General features: G+C 39.7%; 1 protein-coding gene across 2 annotated transcripts in view; it reads left to right on the forward strand.

Annotated features, from left to right (window-relative positions):
* Positions 1 to 9,531, forward strand: part of LOC101686041 (cytochrome b5 type B) — a 37,822-nt gene extending 28,291 nt beyond the window's left edge. Inside the window, exons 4-5 of one of the 2 annotated variants that reach the window (XM_045076237.1) lie at positions 1,991 to 2,019; positions 4,850 to 5,008. In XM_045076237.1, the coding sequence (XP_044932172.1) occupies positions 1,991 to 2,019; positions 4,850 to 4,889 (69 nt within the window). In that variant the 3' untranslated portion in view covers positions 4,890 to 5,008. Of the gene's footprint in view, positions 1 to 1,990; positions 2,020 to 4,849; positions 5,009 to 5,846 lie in introns of those variants that run through there. The other variant, XM_004744543.3, reaches the window with a different exon arrangement.
* Positions 9,532 to 22,320: the final 12,789 nt, after the last annotated feature.

A 22,320-nucleotide genomic window follows, 5' to 3' on the forward strand; every position in this document is an offset into this window, starting at 1 on the left:
TTAAATTTTTTTAGTGTTTATTAGAAACTATTAGAGTTAGAGCATATTCTGGTCTTCTTTCTGGTCTTTTCCTTTTCTCAGTTGCTTTCCACATTGTCTGAGGTTCATTCCAGTTAGCACATGTGCCAGGCTTTTAGTTGTAAAAGAAGCTAAAGGTTTGAAATCTAGAGAATCCAGTACTATGAATATCAGCTTTTACTGTGACTACAGATTAAACATAACACATATATTACTCTATAATGCTTTCACGTAAGCCTTTCAAATTATCCCAGATTTTTTAATACTGACTATACATTTTTTGTTCCAAAATCATCGGTATATACGTGGATAAAGCATAAAAGACCATAGACTTCCTATTTTTAATGAAATTCAATTATTTCATGGCTACTGTAGTGGAATCTTTTAAAAGGCAACATTATAAATTAATCTGATATACACTCTACCATAATTACTACAAGCACCACCTTCCAAATTTATAAAACATTTGCTTTATTTCTCAAAGAATGACTTGTAACATGTTTTAATTAATCTGACTCATGATGTTCTCTACTGGAAATGTCCCAGATAGCAGTAATCATCAAGGTCTCAAAGAAGTATAGTAGTTTATTAATGTGGATTATCTGAAACTTCTTACGAAAGGTTACATTTGCCAGTAGTTTATTTGCTGCTTATTTCTTTTGGGTTTGGGGCATGTATTCATTTGCATGGCAGTGTTTTGGGTATATGAGATTAAAACTCATTTCATGATCTGCTCTAAAGTATCTACACCACGATGTAGGGTTTTTGGAAATTCTTGATTACTGAAAATTGTGGTTAAACAGAGTTAATATTCTGTGTTCACACTGGAGCATACTTCTGCATATTGGCAAAGAGGATATTTTGGGCAGTAGTAACCTATGTTAATGGGTTTGTATACTAAACCCTGCTAACCTCTGGTAATAAGTTAGCAGGCCTTTTGTATATATAGCTAATTAATGGACTCCAGAACTTCATTTGATATTTACTTAAGTTGGATTTAAAAATTTTGATAACAGCTTTTTAAGATATAATTCACATACCATCCAATTAATTCTTTAAGATCTACCTGTCAGGGGGTTTAGTGTTTCCATAGAGCTATGCCTCCATAATCACAATATCAGAATAATTTTGGAACATTTTCATCCCTCCAGAAAGAAAGCATATAGCATTAGCAGTCATTCCCATTCCCTTCCAACTCCTTTGCCCCTGCTACCCTTTCAGCCCTAGGGAACCACAGATCTACTTCCTGCCTCTAGATTTGCCTATGCCAAACCTTCATACAAATGGATTTCTGTAATATTTGTATAATCGTGTTCTGTATCCTCATTTCACTTAGCATGTTTTCTTCGTGGTTCATCCATGTTGAAGCATGGATCAGTACTTCATTGCTTTTTATTGCCCAAATTTTGCTTTTAAGGTTATTTTGATATTTTCCCCCTTAATTCCGTTCATCCCATTTCATTGTTACACGAGCTGTAGGGTTTCTACTCCTAATTATGATGGTTTCCAAGAGTAACCATTTCATCTCTATAAGCCACGAAGAAACCATCTGCACACGCTAGAGCATTTCACAGTTGATTTTTTTTTTGACCCAAGTTTTGATTTTTAAAATGTGTTTTCAGAAAATGTGGTCTTGGCTACTGCCAGTGGCAAGCCCAGCTGAACTGGGCATATTGTTGTGACTGTAGTTAGTTCAATATAGTTTGTATCAATACCACCCTTTTTTAACATCTAAAAAAGATTAGGCCATTTTTCGGTGCTCTCCTTACTTGTTCTTCACTAGGAAGTACCAGTATGTTACCAGAAATAGAATTCTTGGTCCTCCCAGCACATTAGGTGTATAAACCTCAAATTGCATGAAAGATGAAGTTCTGTTTTAGCTGCCAAGTTTATGTAGATATTCAGGAAGATTTGCATACTCACTAATCTTCTTTGTTTTTCTTGGTTACTTTTGAATGTGAATCTTCTTCAGGATCCTTCAAAAGATGCCCCATGCAAAAGGTTAGTATATCCTTAGTGGACTTCCTTATGCTCAACATAATGTCTGGCCAGAGATTCTTCTGTAAATATACATATATAACATAACTTCAGAACACAGTTTGACTTGGGAAGAAAAGTGGGGAATATAGTCCAGGGTATTGTGAAAGTGTTGTGTGGTGACAGAGGTTAGCTACACTTGTGGTGAGCGCGTCATAGGCATAAACTTGTCGAATCACACTGTGTCATACACCTTAAACTAATGTAATACGGTGTTACTATATTTTCAGATATGTGTTAACTATATTTCAATTTTTTAAAAGTACAGTTCAGCTAACTCTCTTTTGGCCAATATTACTGCAGATTCAGTAGTTTCTTATATTTATAAAACTAATTTTGACACTTCATTTTGAGTAATCTCAAAAGTTCATGCTTTGAGTAATTTTTAAATCACGTTGTGACATAAATTGGAATCCCATTTGGTGAGAGGCCTGTTCAGGGACAAGTAACTGCTGTTAAGTCAAGCCAACAGTCTCTGTAGCTGAGGCCCATTGTGCAGCTTCCACTTAAAACTTAATCTCATTTAATCCTTAAAACCACTCTGTAAGGTGGGTACATTTTATAGAAGGAAAAAATGTGTGTTGCACGTGTATTCAGGATTTTTTCAGTGGTTACTTCAAATATCCCTTGCTGTGGTTTAGGAATACAATAGTATGAGCTCTGAAAGGTATACATTTGCCATCCCTTAAATGTTCTTGAGATGATTCTGGAATCCTTGGCTTGTAAAAAATCTTGATATTTTATATTTATATTTTATATTTTATAAAACTGTTTACCTTTCTGAGGGTTTCAGAGAAAGTGAGAGAAAATGTTGTGTTCTTCCCTCCCCCCATAAAAGTATAGCCTCTTTTTAATTCGTAGTGGAGGACAGAGAATTTAAAAAATTTAAACTTCGAGGAGACTATTAATAAATTTGCCTTCCTTAATATTAAGATCTAAGGCTCAGCCAAAGACTCTGGAAAGAATTTGGAAACACAAGCCATAAAGTTGCAGTATTCTTAGGCTACACATAACACTCGTTAAGAATTATCATGCAGGGATGCCTGGGTGGCTCAGTCCAACCTGTGTCCAAGTTGGACAGTAAAGTGTCCAGCTTGGTTTCAGCTCAGGTCATTGTGTCATGAGATCAAGTCCAGTGCCGGGCTCCATGCTCAATGGGGAGTCTGCTTGAGATTCTTTCCCTCTGCCCCTGCCCCCTTTCATGTGCTTTCTCTCTCTCTCTCAAATAAATAGATGCATCTTTTTTTTTTTTTAAGATTTTTATTTATTTATTTGATAGACAAAGATTACAAGTAGGCAGAGAGGCAGGCAGAGAGAGAGGAGAAAGCAGGTTCCCTTCTGAGCAGAGAGCCCGATGTGGGGCTCGATCCCAGGACCCTGAGACCATGACCTGAGATGAAGGCAGAGGCTTTAAGCACTGAGCTACCCAGGCGCCCCAAATAGATGCATCTTCAAAAAAAAAATTATTATACAGAATACATAAAGAATTCCTACAAATCAATTTTAAAAATTTAGTAGAATATGAGAAAAAGACTCCAACAAGCACTTCACAGAAGAAGAAACCCAGATATAGGCACACACAAAAAAAGGTTTAATTTCATTTGTTATCAGAGAAATGCAAATTAAAATCATAAGGGAGGGGCGCCTGGGTGGTTCAGTTGGTTAATTGTCCAACTCTTGGTTTCTGCTCAAGTCACCATCTTAGGGTCGTGAGAAACTAGCCCCTAGTTGGCTCCTTGCTCTGTGGGGAGCCTGCTTGAGATTCTTTCCCTCTCCCCATGTCCGCCATGGCTTGCACATGTACATTTTCTCTCTCTCAAATAAATCTTCAAAAAATAATAAAAGCATAAGGTATATTTCCCGATGACCAGGTTGGCAAAAATTGAAAATTCCACAAACAAGATAATGTTGTTAAGGAAGTGGATTGCCAAGGTTCTTAACCCCTCTTAGGGAAGCATAAATGGGTATAGTCACTTTGGAAAAGAGTTCGGCATTATCTAGTAAATTTGGCAATGTTAATAACTTTTGACCTAGAAATTCCATTTCTCAGGATTTATTCAAGAGAAATGGGTACACAAATATGCCAGGAAACACATACTAGAATATTCATAACAACATTATTCAAGATAGCAAGATACTGGGGAAACAACCCAAATAACCATTCCTTAATAAAATGAATCCAAAAAATAATAGAATAAAATGACTGAATCCATTCTGATATATTAGTAAAATTCTGGTATATTCCTAAAGTGCAGTACTATATACTACAAAGAATAAAACGAGTTACAACTATGTAACAGTAACCTGAGCAAATCTACAAAAGAGAGTTCTGTCTAGGCTAGGAAGTTACTGTTGCACCTAAAACTCTTTTGGTGCAGCCTAAATCCATTTCCTCAGTTTCTATCCCCAGTGACAGTTACGTATTACAAATTGTTTGAGGACTGGTGGTTAACCATTCTCAGTCTTTTGTACGGGAGAATTTCTCTTTCTGTGTTTTCCCAAGGAATCTACTGTTGTCTCTTGTGTTTCTCCAAGATACCTGAATTGATTACCTTTCTGGGGACATTACTTCAAAGTTCCCATGTGCCACAGTGCTGTCGGACCTGCCAGTTCGCTTTACACAAAGCTCCTTGGCTGACATTCTCAACTTCTCTGGGGCAGCTTTCGACTTTACTTAAAATGTACAAAATGCCAGGGATGTTTAGGCAAGGAGAATCATTGTTATTACCGAAACTCAGCTGGTTTTATTGCCTTCAAACCTTTTAATACCAAGGCTGTGTATGTTTGGACCAAGGAAAAATTACACTTTGAAACGAACAGTGCTAATGAGCTGAATAGAGAAGAGTGACGACTGTTGTGGAATTCTTGAGGAGAGTCTCTTACAGGACTTCTCATATTAACTGCCATTCATTTGACATTATTTGACTTTGTTCCCTCCCCTCAAAGGTAGGTTGGTTGGTTTATTTATTTATTTATCTATCTATTTATTTATTTTATTAATAGAGCGAAAGCAGGAGGGAGAGGCCGATAGAGAATCTCAAGCAGGCTCGATCAGGGCTTGACCCCATCACCCCAAGATCATGATCTGAGCCAACACCAAGAGTTGGTTGCTTAACTGACTGAGCCATCCAGGCACCCCAAACTTTTTTAAGCCAACTGCCATTTATTTAACTTTTCAGTATGTTCTGTGTGGATGTGTATCCTTGTTAGTGTCCAAACTTAACTAGAGATTAAGAGGATGGGTCTGGAATCAGACTGGTTGGCTCAATTTGCTTCATGATTTTGGGTGCAAGGCGTGTGCTCTCTGTGTATATAGAGTAATAGTAGTACCTATTTCATAGGGTTGTTGTGAGGATTAAATTTAGGAAATATATGTGAGACAGATATAACATTGCCAGTAGTTGTATTAGATGATATTGTTTCTAAATTTGTAACCATATCTATAAAATGGTGGCTTTTTTCCTCTTTAAAAATGTTGATTGTAGATTATGTGAATAACAAAGCCGACCGCTACTTGTCTTTGTAAAAACATATAAAGAGGCGTATGTATGTATGTATTTTTTAGTATTCTACTGTGCATTCTGTTTTTAATCTTTTAAAATTATTGTTTAATATTATCATGCCAGTCTAGATTTTTATTTTTTTCCTGTTACTTGGTTGATAAAAGCAGTTAAACTTCCCAAAGTAAATCAAAACTCTTTGCTCATAAAAATATTAAAATGTGGTTGTTGAAAGATAGGAAATGTTTGGTATCAGGTGTTCACGGCTTCATTGCTTTCCCCCACTTCTAGTTGCTGGTCATACTGGATTTTGCCTATCATAGGCGCTATTGCCTTAGGTTTCCTGTATCGTTACTACATGGCGGAAAGCAAATCTTCCTGAGGAGACCATGTGGAAGTTGGAAAGCATATCCATTGGGAGTGCGCGCTAGAGACTTGTTTGGAGGCCCTCTTCTCGAATCCTGCCGGGTGTGTGCTTCCCCCTTGGAGCCCAGATGGTTGGCCAGACATCCACCCCAGACCTGGGGCCAGTGTCCTCCATTTCCCAGAGCCTTACTCCCACAGCACCTGCTTGTTGTTCTGTGTCCCTGCCAGTGGCCCCTCTCCGCTGGCTTCACCGGCCCCTTTGTGTTTCCAAACTTGGTTTTATAATTACAATCCATACGTCCTAGTGACATTGTACTTTGGTAAAAATGCCTGCTTTCCAGTTCTTTGATGTATATTAGATATTCTTAACAGGGCAACACACTCTGGTTTTGAGATTTTCCTTCTTCCATTTTTCTTTGAAGTAAATATATATGTATGTATATATTTAGTTCTGACTTAATTCTGTTATTTATCATAAAGGGTTTAATTAATGAAGTAAAGTTGCACATCTGTGACTTAAAACACACCTGCCAAATGATCTCGTTCCTTTTTTTTATTTGTTCAAACTAGGAAGGACCATGAAATGCCCCCACCCCCACCCCGAACTAGTGCAGCAGGTAGCTCTTGCTACCCCCCAAGTCCGCCAAGTGGTGCTGGGCAGAACCGTGCTTCCATTGTATTTCTTGAAAGTGGAGAGAAAGAGGGAAGGGGAGAGGTGAATTGGGGTGATGGGATGAATTCCTAGTCCTTTTTCTCTCACAAAATATTGAAGACACTACTTTAGGGCAGGAGTTTAGGAAAAGCACCAAAGATTTCCTTCTTTTCTTTCCTTTCTTTTCTCTTTTTACCCCCAAAGACTTTGTGCCCTACTTTCATGTGGCACCACTTTCTAGCCGTCTTCTTTCTTCCCCCACAACTGTCTTATTGGTGAGATACAAATTTATATAATTCTCTCTGTAGAACTTTACCAGGGATTTTTTTATTGATTGATTAGCAAATGTTTTCTTTCTCTGTTTTACAAAAGCAAGAGAGTCCAACTTGATCAGAGATACAGGATCAGATCTTCTGTTAGCCCCAGTAAATGAACTTCAGCAGTAAAGTGGCCTTTGAAAGGGGGAGTGCATGACAAGAGAATGTTTTCCATTTCATCCGGGTTTTACCTCCATGGCTCCTATTTGTGGTTTTGTTGTTTTTCCATTGAGGGGGAAAAGAAAAAAAAAAAACCAACGAATAGTTCTATTCCTTAGATGAGTGTTTAATTGAAGAGCAGGTCATTATTTAGAATTATGTGAGTGTTTCTTCTTGGTTCAGGAATTTCTCTGGCTTATTTGACTTTACTTTTTTCCCCTCTGTGGAAGAACCTGAGGAGACAGTGTACAGGCTGTTTTCTGCCAACAACTGTTTGTGTGATTTTTCTCCCCATCTTTTAAGGATTTCCAGCCTGCTTCTGAGCCGTTGTCCTATGCAGCAAGGAGCAGCTTGGTTCCAGAAAGACCATGGACACTACTCAGTATGTGTCCCTGCAAAGCAGTGTCTGCCCATGCAAACTATTTAAGAGAAGGTTCAGCCCACGTCCTGCAGTTGAGTGAATTCAGAATTCATCAAAATAATATTAACCTTGTATTTGCACGCTTGGATATGATGTTCTGAAGAAATTTTAAGGGATTTTTGGCAGACTTTTATATATCAGGGATGTGGGAATAGTCAAACTTTTATCTTTAGAAAATATTTTATATAAAATGCCACTTTTAGACACTTTATTGAGAAAAACCTTTGTTATTATGTAACAAAAGTGGTGTGACTATTGATGGTTCTCCCATTTGAAGGCATAAGGAAGGGCTGCCTTGAATAAAAATTGGTATATAATTGCTATAATAATTAAGCTGCATGATTACATGGGCCACATTGGGGTAGAAATAAAGAACAAAGGAGTATTGAGGAGCTGGAAAGGGAATGTTCAGGCTGAAACTAAGCCAGCAGATAACTTGGATCAATTAAAAATATGTTGGCAGTCTCCAAAATGAAATGAAAAACATCTGGCTTATAAGAAATGTTAAAGAGTGATAGTCTTAAGTAAAATTGGTGGGGTGTTTTTGTTTTTATTTTTGCTTTTGTTTTTTAGGGCAAACACCAACACAAAAGGTATGTTTTTCTATGTCATATTGGTTGTCTTTTCCTGTTTATATCTGGACTTGTTTTTACTTGGAGCCAGAAGAAAAGATTCTCAGACTTTGTCTCTACCGTCCATGAAATCCATCCAACACCCAGGGCTTCTTTTGATCTACTCCTGATGTTACTTTGTATTAGAAAAAACCCGTTTGGGTCCTTTCACTGTCTGCATCAACAGCTAGGCAAAAGGTAGAGCTGGTGTGTGAATTTGCAGCGGTTTTTCTAAACAGTAAAATAATACAGTATGTTAGCCAAGTCCATCAAAAAAGACTGTTTTAAGAGGTAAGCTCAAATTCTCGAAACAATCTGGACATCGGCTGGTCACGAAGACCCTTCTGGAGAGCACATGGAGCCAGACGCTGTTGGCTGACGGGGCACCCGAGAGCTGGTCTCTGGGGTGGTAGGTTGTTCGTTCCCGAGGAGGACCCAACTGCCGCCTCATACTATGCTGTGCACGTGATGGCTGGAGGTGACCAAAGGAGGAGATGAGGCAAAATGTGTGCCACCCACATGGGGATGGGAGTGCCAGGTCTCCAAAATTTGCTAGCCCCTGTCCCTTAGTAATTGGTTTCGGTGTCTAAACGACTCCACGTCTGGAAAGACGAGGAGCGGTGGGACAAAGGTGATACGGTATTTAGTTCTTTTGCGACCTCTTAAGCAGAAACAAAAATTCATTGGAACCTATAATTTGAGGCTTTCAAGTTCCTTTAGCAGTTGCCATAAGTGCATATGTTGTGAGATAAGAGCATTGTTGAGTTGATACTCATGGAATTCCGACGTGGAGCAACGAGAAATGCTTTATATTTATAGGCCAAGTATATCATTACTTATGGTATCTGGTGCTTCAAATCTCAAGTGATACCTATCTGGTTAAATTCCATTTTAGGAGATTGAAATGCAGAACATTCACGTTCATTACTTCCTTCCCTGGGAGAAATGGAATCAGACATGTCTTGTCTCAACAAGAGATTTTTTTTTTTTAAACCATTTCATTCTGTTGCCAAATATCACAAAAGTAATGGGGAGTGTAGTTCACATTTGGCTGTTGTTCTCTGAAAGGGCCTGGTTTGGAATTTGTGGGGGTGATTGCAGAGGGAGGTTCCAGAAAGCAGTGAGAGGTATTTGTCAAGTTACCTACCAATATCTAGCATCTTACTCATAAGTTTTAGGAGCTGCTCTTTTCCTGTACCTATATTCTACATGTGCTCGTTCAGCAAAATGTTTATGATTATTTAACTTCCTTTCTTTTTACTTCACCCTCAACTGTGGATGAGTAATATTAACATTCCTTTTGTGTATTCAATAATGGAGTTTGTTTACCTATTTTATTTCAGCATATTTTGAACAAAGATCTTTGTCTCTTTCTGCTGGAATGTGCACACAGTGAATGTTTGTTAGAGCTACACACAATAAAGATACTGTTTTCCTTTTCTTGCCCTGACTACAGTTATTAATTTTTATTTATTTATTTATTTTTTAAAGCAGAAGTGTTGGCTCTGTAATCCTTAGGTGTTCTGGAAGAAAGGAATTTAAGAAGCATGAAAGTCACCTATCTCTGTGCTAATAAGGTGTTCAGTGTAACTTGATGGGGAGTTCTGTGGTTCTTCAATATTTCTGCTGTTCTCTCTTTGAAGTAGTTGCGTGGTTGATAATCACAAAAGGCAAAAATTTAGACTTTTACTGTGTTAATGGACGTGAAGTGGCAACCAAGTAGACCAGTTGGGAGTTCTGTTTTTATTGAAACCATCTGGTAAAGAGAAGCCAGTACAAGGCAATAATATTTTGTTATCTGCGATGCCAGTCTTCAAATGATTGTTTTTCTTGGAAATAGCTAAACTGTTGGGGAAAATTAAACATTCAGATTGAAGTTCTAGCGACCATGTTAATTAAATAAGGGAAATAAACAATTCTTATAATTACCTTTAAAACATACTGATAGCCTTCTAACATTACTAATGAGACATCGTTCATTCAGGTTTGGTTATTTCACTGTCACATGAATTACCAACAGGAAAGGGTAGGCCCATTCTTACTGCTTTTTGAATCTAATGTTTAATCCCTAGTCGTGATAATTATTATGACTGACTCTTCATGATACTGAGTATTTGGCAGGTGCTTGACAAGTGCTGATTTATTCTTGAAAGCCTGAGGTAGAAGATTGTGATTCCATTTATATAAATTTAAGGTAAGAAATACCCACATGGTCTACGAAACTGTTGGTAATTGTAGGTGTTTTGGGTAACCTAACATTGATGAGCTTAATAGATATCTGTAGTATGTATTGAAAGGACTGCTCAGCTTATTCACATATATTCCAGCATTTTAAAAACTTAATTTTTTTAAGACCTTTTTTCCTTAAGTAATCTCTACATCAATGTGGGACTCGAACTCACAACCCCGAGACCAAGAGTTGCACTGTTCACCAACTGAGCCAGCCAGGTGCCCCTAAAAAACTGAATTCTTAAAGACTAGAGTTGCTGTCAAATGAGACATGAAGATACAGCTCCAACACTCTTTATCATTTATGCGCCCCCCCACTACGTGTTATGCAGTACGGGTGATAGCATTTCTGATCCATCCCCTTATAGCATCCTTACACAGTAGATGGGGATATTAGAATTTTTCCAACAACTTGCCTAAGGCCACACAGCTAAGATGAAAGCTAGAATTTAGATCCAAATCTAGCCTAAACTCTCCATCTCCTCTGTTGATGGTTCTCATATTAAAAAAAAAAAAAAGCTTCAACTGTGTAAGAGTTAATAATGTGCTTGGTATATCTATTACTGATTCCTATATATAGGTGTTTCTGTGTACTGTCAAGGAAATGGATCAGTAATAATTTTTCTGAATTAGTAGATTACTGAAAAATAGCCACTGTCTTAGGAGTCCCTGAAAAATCTTGGTTGTTGAAGAGATGCTGTTGTTTCACTGGAAACAACTTATTTTAAATGATCCTTATAGGGATGCCTGGGTGGCTTTCAAATGTCTGTCTTCAGCTCAGGTCATGGTCCCAGGGTCCTGCAGTGGAGTCCCACACTGGGCTCCTTGCTCAGTGAGGAACCTGCTTCTCCCTCTCCTTCTGCCTGCCTCCCCCTGCTTGTGCTTGCTTTCTGTCTGTCAAATAAAATCTTAAAATAAAATAAAATGGTCCTTGCATCCCTTGCAAAAACAGTTTCTTAAAACAGTTAATGCGAATTTAGATTTGAACTACATTATTAGAAACAACTTTTTAAAAAAGATTTATTTATTTATTTTAGAGCCTGTGCAAATGAGCACGGGGAGAGGCGGAGGGAGGGAGAATCCTGAAGCAGACCCCATGTGGAGTGTGCAGCCTAATGTGGGGCTCAGTCTCACAACCTGAGTCATGACCTGAGCTGAAACCAAGAGTCAGATCCCCAACTGAGCCACCCACTTGCCCCTAAATTTATAGTTTTTAAGTGGAAAGTAATTGATAATTGGTGGGCTCGAAAGCGGCCTCTTCTGAACCTTCTCTACAAATCATGTGGGTATCCGAGAAGTGGAAATCCTTTAATTTATGTCACATATCCTGTGATTTCTAGCTTTTGAGATTGTTACATCGTGAAAAGATGATTCAAGTTGAAGTGTGATTCAAGGATGCACAACGTAACACATAACAACTGCTGTTTGTTACAAGTGTGACATGGCATTTTTTGTTTTGTTTTGTTTGTTGGCCAGCCTCAAAGCAGTTTCCTCTTGTTTGCTCCTGGGTCCTAATCTCTGTCATTGAAACACTTGATGTTAACTTTAATGGACCGGGAAAGAGAAAAATGAAAAATCCAGGTGCTCGAATTTCACTTTTCCTTAGGGAAGCTTCCTTCTGAGATTTTTTTCCCCCGGCTGGCTTCCTCATCGGAGTTTTTCAAAAAGGGGAGGTGGTGGTATGTCACAGAGCAACAGAAGGGTGTCCCCCGTAAAACTGAAGCTTCTAGCAAATCTGCCCACTGACACAGCTGCCCAAAAGTCTGATAATCAGAAACAAATAGAGAAACAGGGGAGCTATAATAGCACAGACCCCCACCCCAAACCCCCTTTTTCCTAAATCCTTTAAAAAATCTCTTTGGGAGTTTTTCCTTAGTCCTTATCCTAACCTCTGCCCTGCCCTTCACTGAACAACTTTGCCTTATGTTTTACTAATAAATTCTAAGATAACACCTCTGCTCTGCTTCTCTTCGTTTTAAAGTACTGTGGTACAGAAATGTACGCTTTAGTCTATCCTAGAAAACATTTGGAAGAAATAAAGCCGATTTGTTTATGGGCTGGACCATCCATGTAAACTAGTGCAGTTCTGTTTGAACATCTTTGTTGACCTTCGTTTAAGGCGGATTTCTACCTCTGGAGTTTTCATGTATGAGTCAGTAAATCGGTTTCTTGTCTTAGGCTCATTCAAATTTGGTTTCTGAGACCCACATACTGACTGCTACGGCCTCTGCAATTTATCTGACCTTAAATGCCTGCCTTGGTAATGATGTCTTTGTAAGGATTCTGCCTCCAGAAGTATACCCTAGCTCTCATAAGGCAGAAACTCATTTTTTGGTTCTGTGCTAAGTCTAAGTATCTTTGTAAAGAAATACTCTTCACTTTAAAAAGTTACACAGATTCTTTTTTTCTTTTCCTTTTTTCCCCCCAAAGATTCCATTTGTTTATTCGAGAGCGAATGGGAGAGCGGACGAGCTGGGGGAGAAGTGGAGGGAGAGGGAGAAGTGGTTTCCATGCTGAGTGGGGAACCCCACATGGGGCTCCATCCCAAGACCCTGAGATCACAACCTGAGCCAAAGTCGAGGCCTCACCAGTTGAGCCATTAAGGTGCCCCTCCTTTTTTTTTTTTTTCTTTACATGCAGGCTCCACACCCCCTTGTGAAGCCTGGTGTCAGGCTTGAACTCAACCCTCAGATCAAGACGTGAGCTGAGATCAAGAGTCAGATGCTTAATGGACTGAGCCGCCGAGGTGCCCCCAATTATTTTTTATTCATAGAATGAGATAAAGAGACCTATTTAAACTAATATAGGTAGAAGGGAATCTACTTGTTAGGGATCAGTTACGAATATCTGATGGTGGGAAGTATAGCTGGGCTTCGGGAGAAACTAGGACTAGAAATCAGAAGATCAATAGCAATCAAGAGGGCTACATTTAATTTCCAGTCCAAATGCCTGATGGGAATGAATTCCTAGAAATGAGAATGTAGTCAGCCCGATAGTATCCCAATGTCCACTCTGGTCCCATCAAGGGCATGGGGACCCAGGTTTGAATAAGGGGGATCATAAGGGAAGCAGTTACCTAAGGCAGATACTATACTCAAACACACACAACACAAATGTGTGTGAACGTGGTGTGTATTCAACTGTCTTCAGTAATGAACTATGATCTCTGAAGGAAGGGTCTTCTGCATCTCTCTGTGTACCCTACATTAAGCTTAGCCAAAAACTAGGTAGATTCAGTATGATTTGGCACACTCTCTGAATGAATAGCCATAACCAAATTTGCTGAAGAACTATCTAGGACTCCCAAGTAGAATTTTAAGATGAATCCCAGTGTTGCCCACATTACAAATAACCAGAAAACCCATTCGCTCCTGCATGCCCACAAACCATCCTGTTTTCTCTAAATAGATTCAGCTGCCAGTATTTATTGGTTTCATATGAATATTTTAAGTTCTATTTTTTAGAACAGTTTCAATTTTACAGAAAAATTGTGCAGATAGTACAGAGGGTTCTCAGGAAGTGGACACGTTTCCCCCTATGAACAGCTTATATTAGTATGATACATTCTTATAATTAATGAACTAGTATCAATTTTTAAAAATATTTTGTTTATTTTGAGAGAGAGCATGAGAGGGAAGAAGGTCAGAGGGAGAAGCAGACTCCCCACAGAGCTGGGAGCCAGATGCAGAGCTAGATCCTGGGACTCCAGGATCATGACCTAAGCCAAAGGCAGTCGCTTAACCAACTGAGCCACCCAGGTGCCCTGAACTAATACCAATTTTTAAAAGTCCATACTTTATTCATATTTCTTCACTTATTACATAATGTCTTTTTTTTTTTTTTTTTTTTTTTAGCTTCAGAATAGCACATCACATTTAGTCTTTATGTTTTCTGTGGCTCCTTTTGACCGTGATGGTTTCTCAGACTCTTTGTTTTTGATGACCTTAACAATTTTGAGGATTACTGGTTAGGTACATTGTAGGATGCCGTCTATTGGAACTTGATATTTTTATTATAATAGACTAAGGCCCTAGGGTTGCAGGGAGGGGGTGGGAGGTGGAAGGAAGGCTACGGGGATAAATCGCCATTTTTTAAAAAAGATTTTTATTTATTTGACAGAGATCACAAGTAGGCAGGTGGGGGGGTAGGGAAGCAGGCTCCCTGCTGAGCAGAGAGCCCAATGTAGGGCTTGATCCCAGGACCCTGAGATGATGACCTGAACCAAAGGCAGAGGCTTATCCCACTGAGCCACCCAGGTCTCCCTGAATTGCCATTTTTATCACATAAGGGATAGACTCAATAGAACTTATGACTGTTGATATTGACCTTCATAAGTGGTCTGAGATCTTGACCTCAGCCAAAATCAAGAGTCTGATGCTTAACTAATTATGCCACCCAAGACACCCATAGGTTATTTTTAAGTTTATTTATTTAAATAACCTCTACACCCAACGTGGGGCTCAAACTCGTGGCCCCAACATCAAGAGTCACATGCTCTACTGACTGAGCCAGCCAGGTACCCCTTTGGATTATTTTTTGATCACCCTGAAAAAAAAATGGGGTTGTGATTGAGCATAGTAGTTTGAATAAACTTGTTTATCTCTGCTCCCTTCCAAAAGCCACATAAATAATTGTAGTAAAGAATAAAGAAAGATACAAATCCATACAGACAAAGTGAATGAGAGAGTACACTTCAGTTGATGAAAGATCTCCAGACATTTTTGGAAGATGGAAGACCAATAGACTTAGAAGAGTATAGGAGGAGGAAGAGAGGCCAACAAGAATGAAGACAGCTAGACTTGCCCCCTCCACACACCCTCTGCCAAACCTAGCCTCCACAGCTAGGCAGCTGTTCCTCTCCTCTGAGATTTAATCCTGGGCACAGTTGAACCTGAGAACACTCTGATGGGATGTCACAAGACAAAGCCGAGGGCAGTGTCAAGTGTGGAATTGAAAGTGGAGATTAAGTGGAAGTTCATACAAATTGCAGAGACCCCTTCCACCCTCACCCCTTGGCTCCTAGAATATAGTAAGATTTCCTTTCAGAGAAACTCAATAGTTTGAGAGATCTACAGAGTGACATTTGGTGGCTTCCCCATGTTCACCCTGCAGTGAAATCCTTCAATCAAAAGCGTCTGAAAAGATTTATAGTGCCTTGCTTAACAGTTGAATATGAGTGGATAGTCAAGGGCTATCAGCCATTTTCGGAAAGCCGTAACACAATAAAGACCAAAACAAATAGGGAAAAATCAGAGGAAGAGATAAAGCAGAAGAAAAGCAACCCAAAAAGACCCCTGAGAACTTAAGAGAGATGATACTATATCCATGAAGACAAACATAGGATGCTATTTAAAAAGGAGCATTAAGAGAAGAATTATAAAAATTAACAAATGTGAGGCTATGCTAAAATCAGTAAGAAATAGCTTAAGAAGAAACCCGATATTTATTTACATACCCTCAAAGTATCTACTCTAAAACATTTACTAATCACAAAGAGAAAAGCAGTTATTTGACGTGAAGAAAGCTGGCACACACCACCTTAACCAAGTGATGGAATTCAACATCACTAACAATAAGTAACACGTACCCTTGAAATGATGCATTGGAAAGAGCACATCACTTCCGCTGGATTCCCCCAAATTTATAACCTGATCTAAACATGAGAAAATACCAGACCCAAATTGGTTGGCATTCTACCAAACCACTGACCAGTATTCATCAAAAGTTGTCAGGGTCATAAAAGACAAAAGACTGAAGAACTGTCATAGAACTGTTGGGGGGGACAACAAAGGAGGAATGACAGCTAAATGCCATTTGGGATCCTGGATTGGATCCTGGAACAGAAAAAGAAAATGTCCTTTTTCCTTGTCACCAGTGGAAAAATTGGTGCCATTCAAATAAAGTCTGTACATAATAGCACTTTTGCAATGTTAATTCTTTGGTTTTGATAATTTTACCTTGGTTATGCAAGATGTCTACATTAGAGGAAGCTGGTAAAGAGTATATGGGAACTTTGTATTATCTTTGTAAGTCTTTGTAAACCCAAGATTATTTCAAAATAAGTTTTTTGGTTGGGTCCTTTTTTTGTTTCGCTTTTTTTTTTTTTTTTTTTTTTTTATGAGAGCAGAAATAAAAAGGGAAGCAATAGCAGGGTTGGAAAAGATCTGGAAGTGAACTCTGAAGAAACTATCACAGAAATAATACAAGAAAACATCCCAGAACTCATGATTATTATGTTTGAGCTGGAAAGGGCCCCCGAATGCTCAGCAGCATAAGGAAAAAGGAATCCCACTCCTATCCTTGTGGAATTTCAGAACAGAAGAGATAAGAATAAAGTCCAAGACCTCAGACCATGGCAACACTTTGATTACCTGAAATTAGCGTGAAAACCTTAAAAAATGCCCATATCCGGCCCTACCACAGATCAGTGAAAACAGAATCTTTTTTTCAGGGGAACCTGGCTCATGATGACAGTTGAGAACCACTCTCCTGACAGCTTCCAAAGAGAAAAAGTAGATCCTTTACAAAGAATCAGGAAATCCATGTTGTGAACAGCAGCACCGGAGACGTGAACACAGTGCAATATGCCTTCCAAAGGAATGTGTCTTCTAACCTACAGTTCAGGACGCTTAGGTAATCTTTGGTTCATGAGAAGATTATCACCTCAAAGTCTAATCAGAGGTGTGGACTTTTTCTCAAGACTATTTTAAAAAGTGAGTGCACCAGTCTTTTTACGTATTTGATATCCCTGTTCCTTCCAAGCTCTCCTTTCTTAAACACATTCTTTATTCAAGAACTAAGTTAAAAAAAAAAAAAACTGCAAAGTTTTCAATAGCTTCTATGATTTGACCCAATACCACCTATCAGATTTTATTACCTAGATATTCTGCTCTCAGACAGCCATACCCCTACTGTCTCCTCCATGCCCTTCCCTACCTTTTGTATCCTTGAAAGTTCATTTCCATGAGCCAGAATATCCACCTCCCACCCTATTCCTGTTGCCAGATGGGTTTTGTCATGAGTTTTGATTCCTGTTGACTGGCCTGGGTTGCAGGAGCACTGTGTTTGGTCTGAGCTCTGTGGGCAGGGGAGCCATCGTTAGTGAAGCCTGCCACGGACACACAGAGTGGCAGTGGATGGGCAGCATATTTACCGCGTTGGCCTAGATGAATCATTCCCGCATTGCAGTCAAATGCTAGGTCTCACTTTCTCTATGAAACTTCAAATTACTCCCCACCCTCCCCACCCCCGCCCATTGAATTCTCCCTTGTCTGAGTGCCTATCACATGTATGGCAATTTTTATTCTTTGATGCAGGACTAGTTCCTGTGTGAATCGTCCCAGCTGGAGTAGAGTGTCCTTGAGCGTGGGGATTGGGCAGTGTACTTCGTTACTTCCCTCCTTGGTGCAATGTTCTACACACAGTAGGTCCTCAGAACACATGTAGTAGGTTGGAGGAGTTAGAGTCATCCCCACCCCGCCCCCTCATCCATGGTTTCCCTTTCCGCGGTTTCATTTACCCGTGGTCAGCTGCGGTCCGGAAGCAGATGATCCTGCTTCTGAGGTGGGGTCAGAAGGTCAGTCATAACCTAACCCTGTGTCGCCATGACTCTGTCCTCCACCTCACTTCATCTTGTCATGTAGGTATTTTATCATCTCACATCATTACAAGAAGAAGAAGGGTGTGTAAAGTACAATAAGGTATTTTGAGAGACCCCATTCCCATAATTTTTATTACAGTTGATTGTTAAAATTGCCTTTTTAAAATTATTAGCTATTATTGTTGTTAATCTCTTACTGTGCCTAATTTATAAATTAAACTATATCATAGGTAGGTATGTATAGGAAAAAAACATGTAGGGTTTGGCCATTATCTGCAGTTTCAGGCATGCTCTGGGGAATCTTGAAACTTGGTTGCCAGGAAGGGGGAACTACGGTGTGGGGAAGTAGAAAATGTGCCCTCTGCTGGTATGGCAGAAAAGAGCATTCTTCTTAAAATCTACAACCTTGGTCTGACCTTTGTCGAGCAAACTAATGGGCTTGGTTATATCATTTGGGATCCTCACTAGAAGATCTGTATTTCCTACATTGACTCTATTGGATTTTGGCACTGTGAAATACTCAAATTCTTTTCAAAAGGCCTAACCTAGGGGTGCCTGGGTGGCCAAGTCGGTTAAGCATCGGCTCTTGGTTTTGGCTCCGGTCATGATCTAAGGGTCGTCAGATCGAGCCCCGCCTCCAGCTCTGCGCTTAATGGGGAGTCTGCTTGGGATTTTCTTCCTCTCCCTCTGTCCCTACCCCACTTGTGTGAGCACACATGTGCTCTCACTGTCTCAAAAAAAAAAAAAAAAAAAGCCAAAAAGCAAGCTGAGGTAGTTTGGGATTATAAATAAAAGACACAGGGGTGCCTGGGTGAGTGGTCGATTGTCTGCCTTTGGCTCAGGTCATGATCTCTGGGCCCTGGGATCAAGCCTCCCTGCTCAGTGTGGAGTCTGCCTCTCCCTCTCTCTCTCCCCCTCCCCGCTTTCATGCTCACGATCTCTCTTTCACTCAAATATATAAAATCTTAAAAAAAAAAAAAGACACATTCCCAGTTGACCTACAAAGGAATAGTGAAATATATATGCTTCATATGTCATTTTTGAGAAAGAACTAGAATTCTTAACAAGAATGAACATTGGAACATCCAGGGATTATTGGAAGGCTGTAGGATATAAAACACATTTAAAATGATTGATGATCTCAGGATATTATATTTTTACTTTAGTAAAAAAGAAGACATTTTCTGAAACGGGGGGTGGGAGGAGGTTAGGCCCGTTGGGCTCAAGTGTGGTTAATGTACTTTCCCAAATTAGAATGCACATTTAGATATTACAATATTTGTGCTGGTATGTTGCCTTATAAATATAGTGGTAATTAAAATTAGAAACATTTATGAAAAAGTATCTTCAAGACTATTAGTTTTGTGGTATGCTGGTATCCAGATATGCTGGATTTTTTACTCTTCAATTGGAATTGCCCTTGTTTTCATTCTTCCTTGGTGCTGAGACCAGTATCAGTTGTGTTATTTATCCACTATGAATGATTATTTAGAGACTCTCTTTTTCTTTACAAAATGTAAAGTTATTGGTGTACATATACTTATATATAGATAAAATTTACATACATATCCAGTGTAATACCTTATGTTTGAAACCTATCCACTATACAATATGACTATTGTACATCATTATTGTGATTGTTTTTCCCTGATACGTATAGCTTTCCAACCCAGATCATCTTTGGTGCTGGATTCCAGCACAGGTATTCCCTGGTGTTCTAATACTATGTGACTAGCACAGTGATAAAGGGGATGTCAATATGTTACATTTCCAGCTACTTTATGCAAATGAATATTAAGACATATATGTATGACTCATCTTATTTATATGGATATGGAGAATATTCAAACATCTAGGAGGACTGAATGGTTGTTGTATTATCAGGGTAACTGAAGGAGTTGAAGTCCTTTGAGGAGCCGTGACTCACACACCCGGTAGCATTTAAATTGCGTGCCCCATGTGTGTGCTGGTCGCCAGCATGTGATTTGTAATGAAGTGGGATTTGTCCCAAGTGTCTACTGAAACACTGTGTCTCGTGATTAACATACCTGGTAAGAGACACTATCCCAGTGACTTTTAAAATGATGTTTATGACTTAGTGCCCAAACAGGCAATTCAGAGAAGAAGGATCACTGACGTTCAGAGGAGAGAGAGGGCAAGAGCTGCTCTGTTTATTTTGCCACGGTCAATTTACTCTTTCCTCACAGCAAGTTACTTACCTGTAACCTTGAATCTCCACCAGTACGTCCAGCCACAAACCTCCCCTGTTTATTTATAACCCTTGTTACCATTTAGCATTACAAAGCATGCTTATAGAGGAGTTGGGCCCTACATTTTCCATGAGTACTCCATGGCGTTCCCCGGGAGGCACTGGAGTGGACTTTTCAACCTCCACCTCACCCCATATGATAAGTCAAAGGCAAACTGGGCAATCTCCTGGTCTGATTGGTTGTCATGTGATGGAATCCTTACCAGTAGGTGGAGACGTCTGGAAGAAGTTTCTCCTCCAAAGAGAGAGTCACAGAAAGAGGTGCTGTGTTGTCCTCTTACCAGCCAGAGAATGAGGCAAACACCAAGATGGCAGAGAGATGGAAAGAACATGGGACTTTGTTGACTCAAGGCGCTGATTCAATCAACCCTGAAGCTCACGCTACAGCAGGACTCCCACTTTTGTGGAGATCATAAATTTTCTTATTGTGTAAGCCGTTTGAGTTGAGTTTCTATTACTTGCAGCTGGAAGCATCCTCACTGATGAACTATTCTTAAGAAGAATGACTCATGGAGAAATAATCCTCCCAGCTTCTGATTAACCTTGGCCTCCAGAGATAATTATCTGGGCCATCAGATACGTAAAAAATATGGAGGTCATCAGATTAAAATTAGAGTTAGGGAGAGGGTTGGGATAGTGACCAGAAGGGAATTCTGAGAGGGGCTTCTGGAATGCTAGTGCTTTCTTGATCTGGATGTTGGTTATATGGGTGTGTGTACTTTAAGATAAATTCATCAAACTATGTGTGTGTGATTTGTGTGCCTTTCTGCTCGGAAGTCATTCTTCAATTTAAAAAGTTTACTGAAAAGTATTATATTGTAACCTGGCTTCTAAACAAGCTATATCTTGACTGGATGGAAATGAATGCCATATTGTGGTCATTTTATGAGGCAGCCAAATTAAGCTAGGGACATGCTTTCTTTCATAAACTTCCAGAAGCTCACGGTAAAGACCTGCTGTCACTAGTGTGTGGCCAACCCCCTCTAATCTCAGCCAACATGTTTTCCTTTTTGGTTCAGATGGGAAAACCTCAAACCTTGCAAATGAAGGACTGCATCATTTTTAGAATTCAGTCACAATAAAAACTAACAGATCAGAGTCAGTTGATGAAGGGCTTTGTCAAGTCACATTCTCAGAGAGGCCTTTGAGTTCCAGGGGATCCACTCCAAGGAAACCACTGGGTTTGGAAGAATGCAGTCACGGACCTTATGTAGCTCAGGTTGTTGAAACCTTTAATTCATGGAGGAAGAGATGTAATGTGCTTGGGCCAGGTTTTTGTTTTGTTTTGCTTTGCTTTTGTTTTGGTGGAAGAAGAATGTATGGGCTTTGGGGACCCAATAATCTGGAGAAGGACTTGACTCCTCTAGAAGAAAACTATTAAGCAAAGTTATCATAAATCACAGGTTGGGTGGAGAGTGGAAGTGGCCATGTGACGAGCAAGACTCTGAGAATACCAGTCTTCTTGAGGGAGAGGATTTGAGGAGGAATCCCATCATGAAACTAAATGAGGAGTATGGTTGGTTGATCGTCAGGCCCTTGGAATTCAAATTCCTGAGGGATAAAGCCTCCTGTGCTATTTGAGCAGCCACACGGATCCACAGAACTGGACGCACTAAAAGAATGTGGAGACCATACGTTCCACCAAGCTTCTGGGTGCTCTCACGTCTCTATATCCTCATTACTGCCTTGTGAGGAAAGTAAGTTAGATCTGATCCTTGGAGAGACAGTGGCTAAGAAGGCTCTTGAGTCCCTGAGACCTGGGTTTGATTCCTGTCTCTGTCTTACTAGTGGAGGGCTGTTGCGCTGTCTATGTAGATGCCCAGGAGACATCTCATAGCATGGAGACATATATTTTTTAAGGTTTTATTTATTTAACTTGAGAGAGAGCACAGAGGGAGAGGGAAAAGCAGAATCCCTGCTGAGCAGGATGCCCAATGCGGGGGGTTCCATCCCAGGACCCTGAGATCATGACCTGAGCCAAAGGCAGATGCTTACCTGACTTAGCCACCTGACTGAGCCATACGTTGGAGATATTTTTGATTGTCACCACTGGAGGAGTGCACTTAGCATTTAGTGGGTAGAGGCCAGGGATACTGCTAATCATTCTACAATGCCTAGGACAGCCCCTCCCCCCACCACAA

This window comes from Mustela putorius, unplaced genomic scaffold, assembly GCF_011764305.1.
Source record: "Mustela putorius furo isolate JIRA1106 unplaced genomic scaffold, ASM1176430v1.1 tig00000174_pilon_pilon_pilon, whole genome shotgun sequence".
In the NCBI taxonomy this organism is placed as follows: Eukaryota; Metazoa; Chordata; class Mammalia; order Carnivora; family Mustelidae; genus Mustela; species Mustela putorius.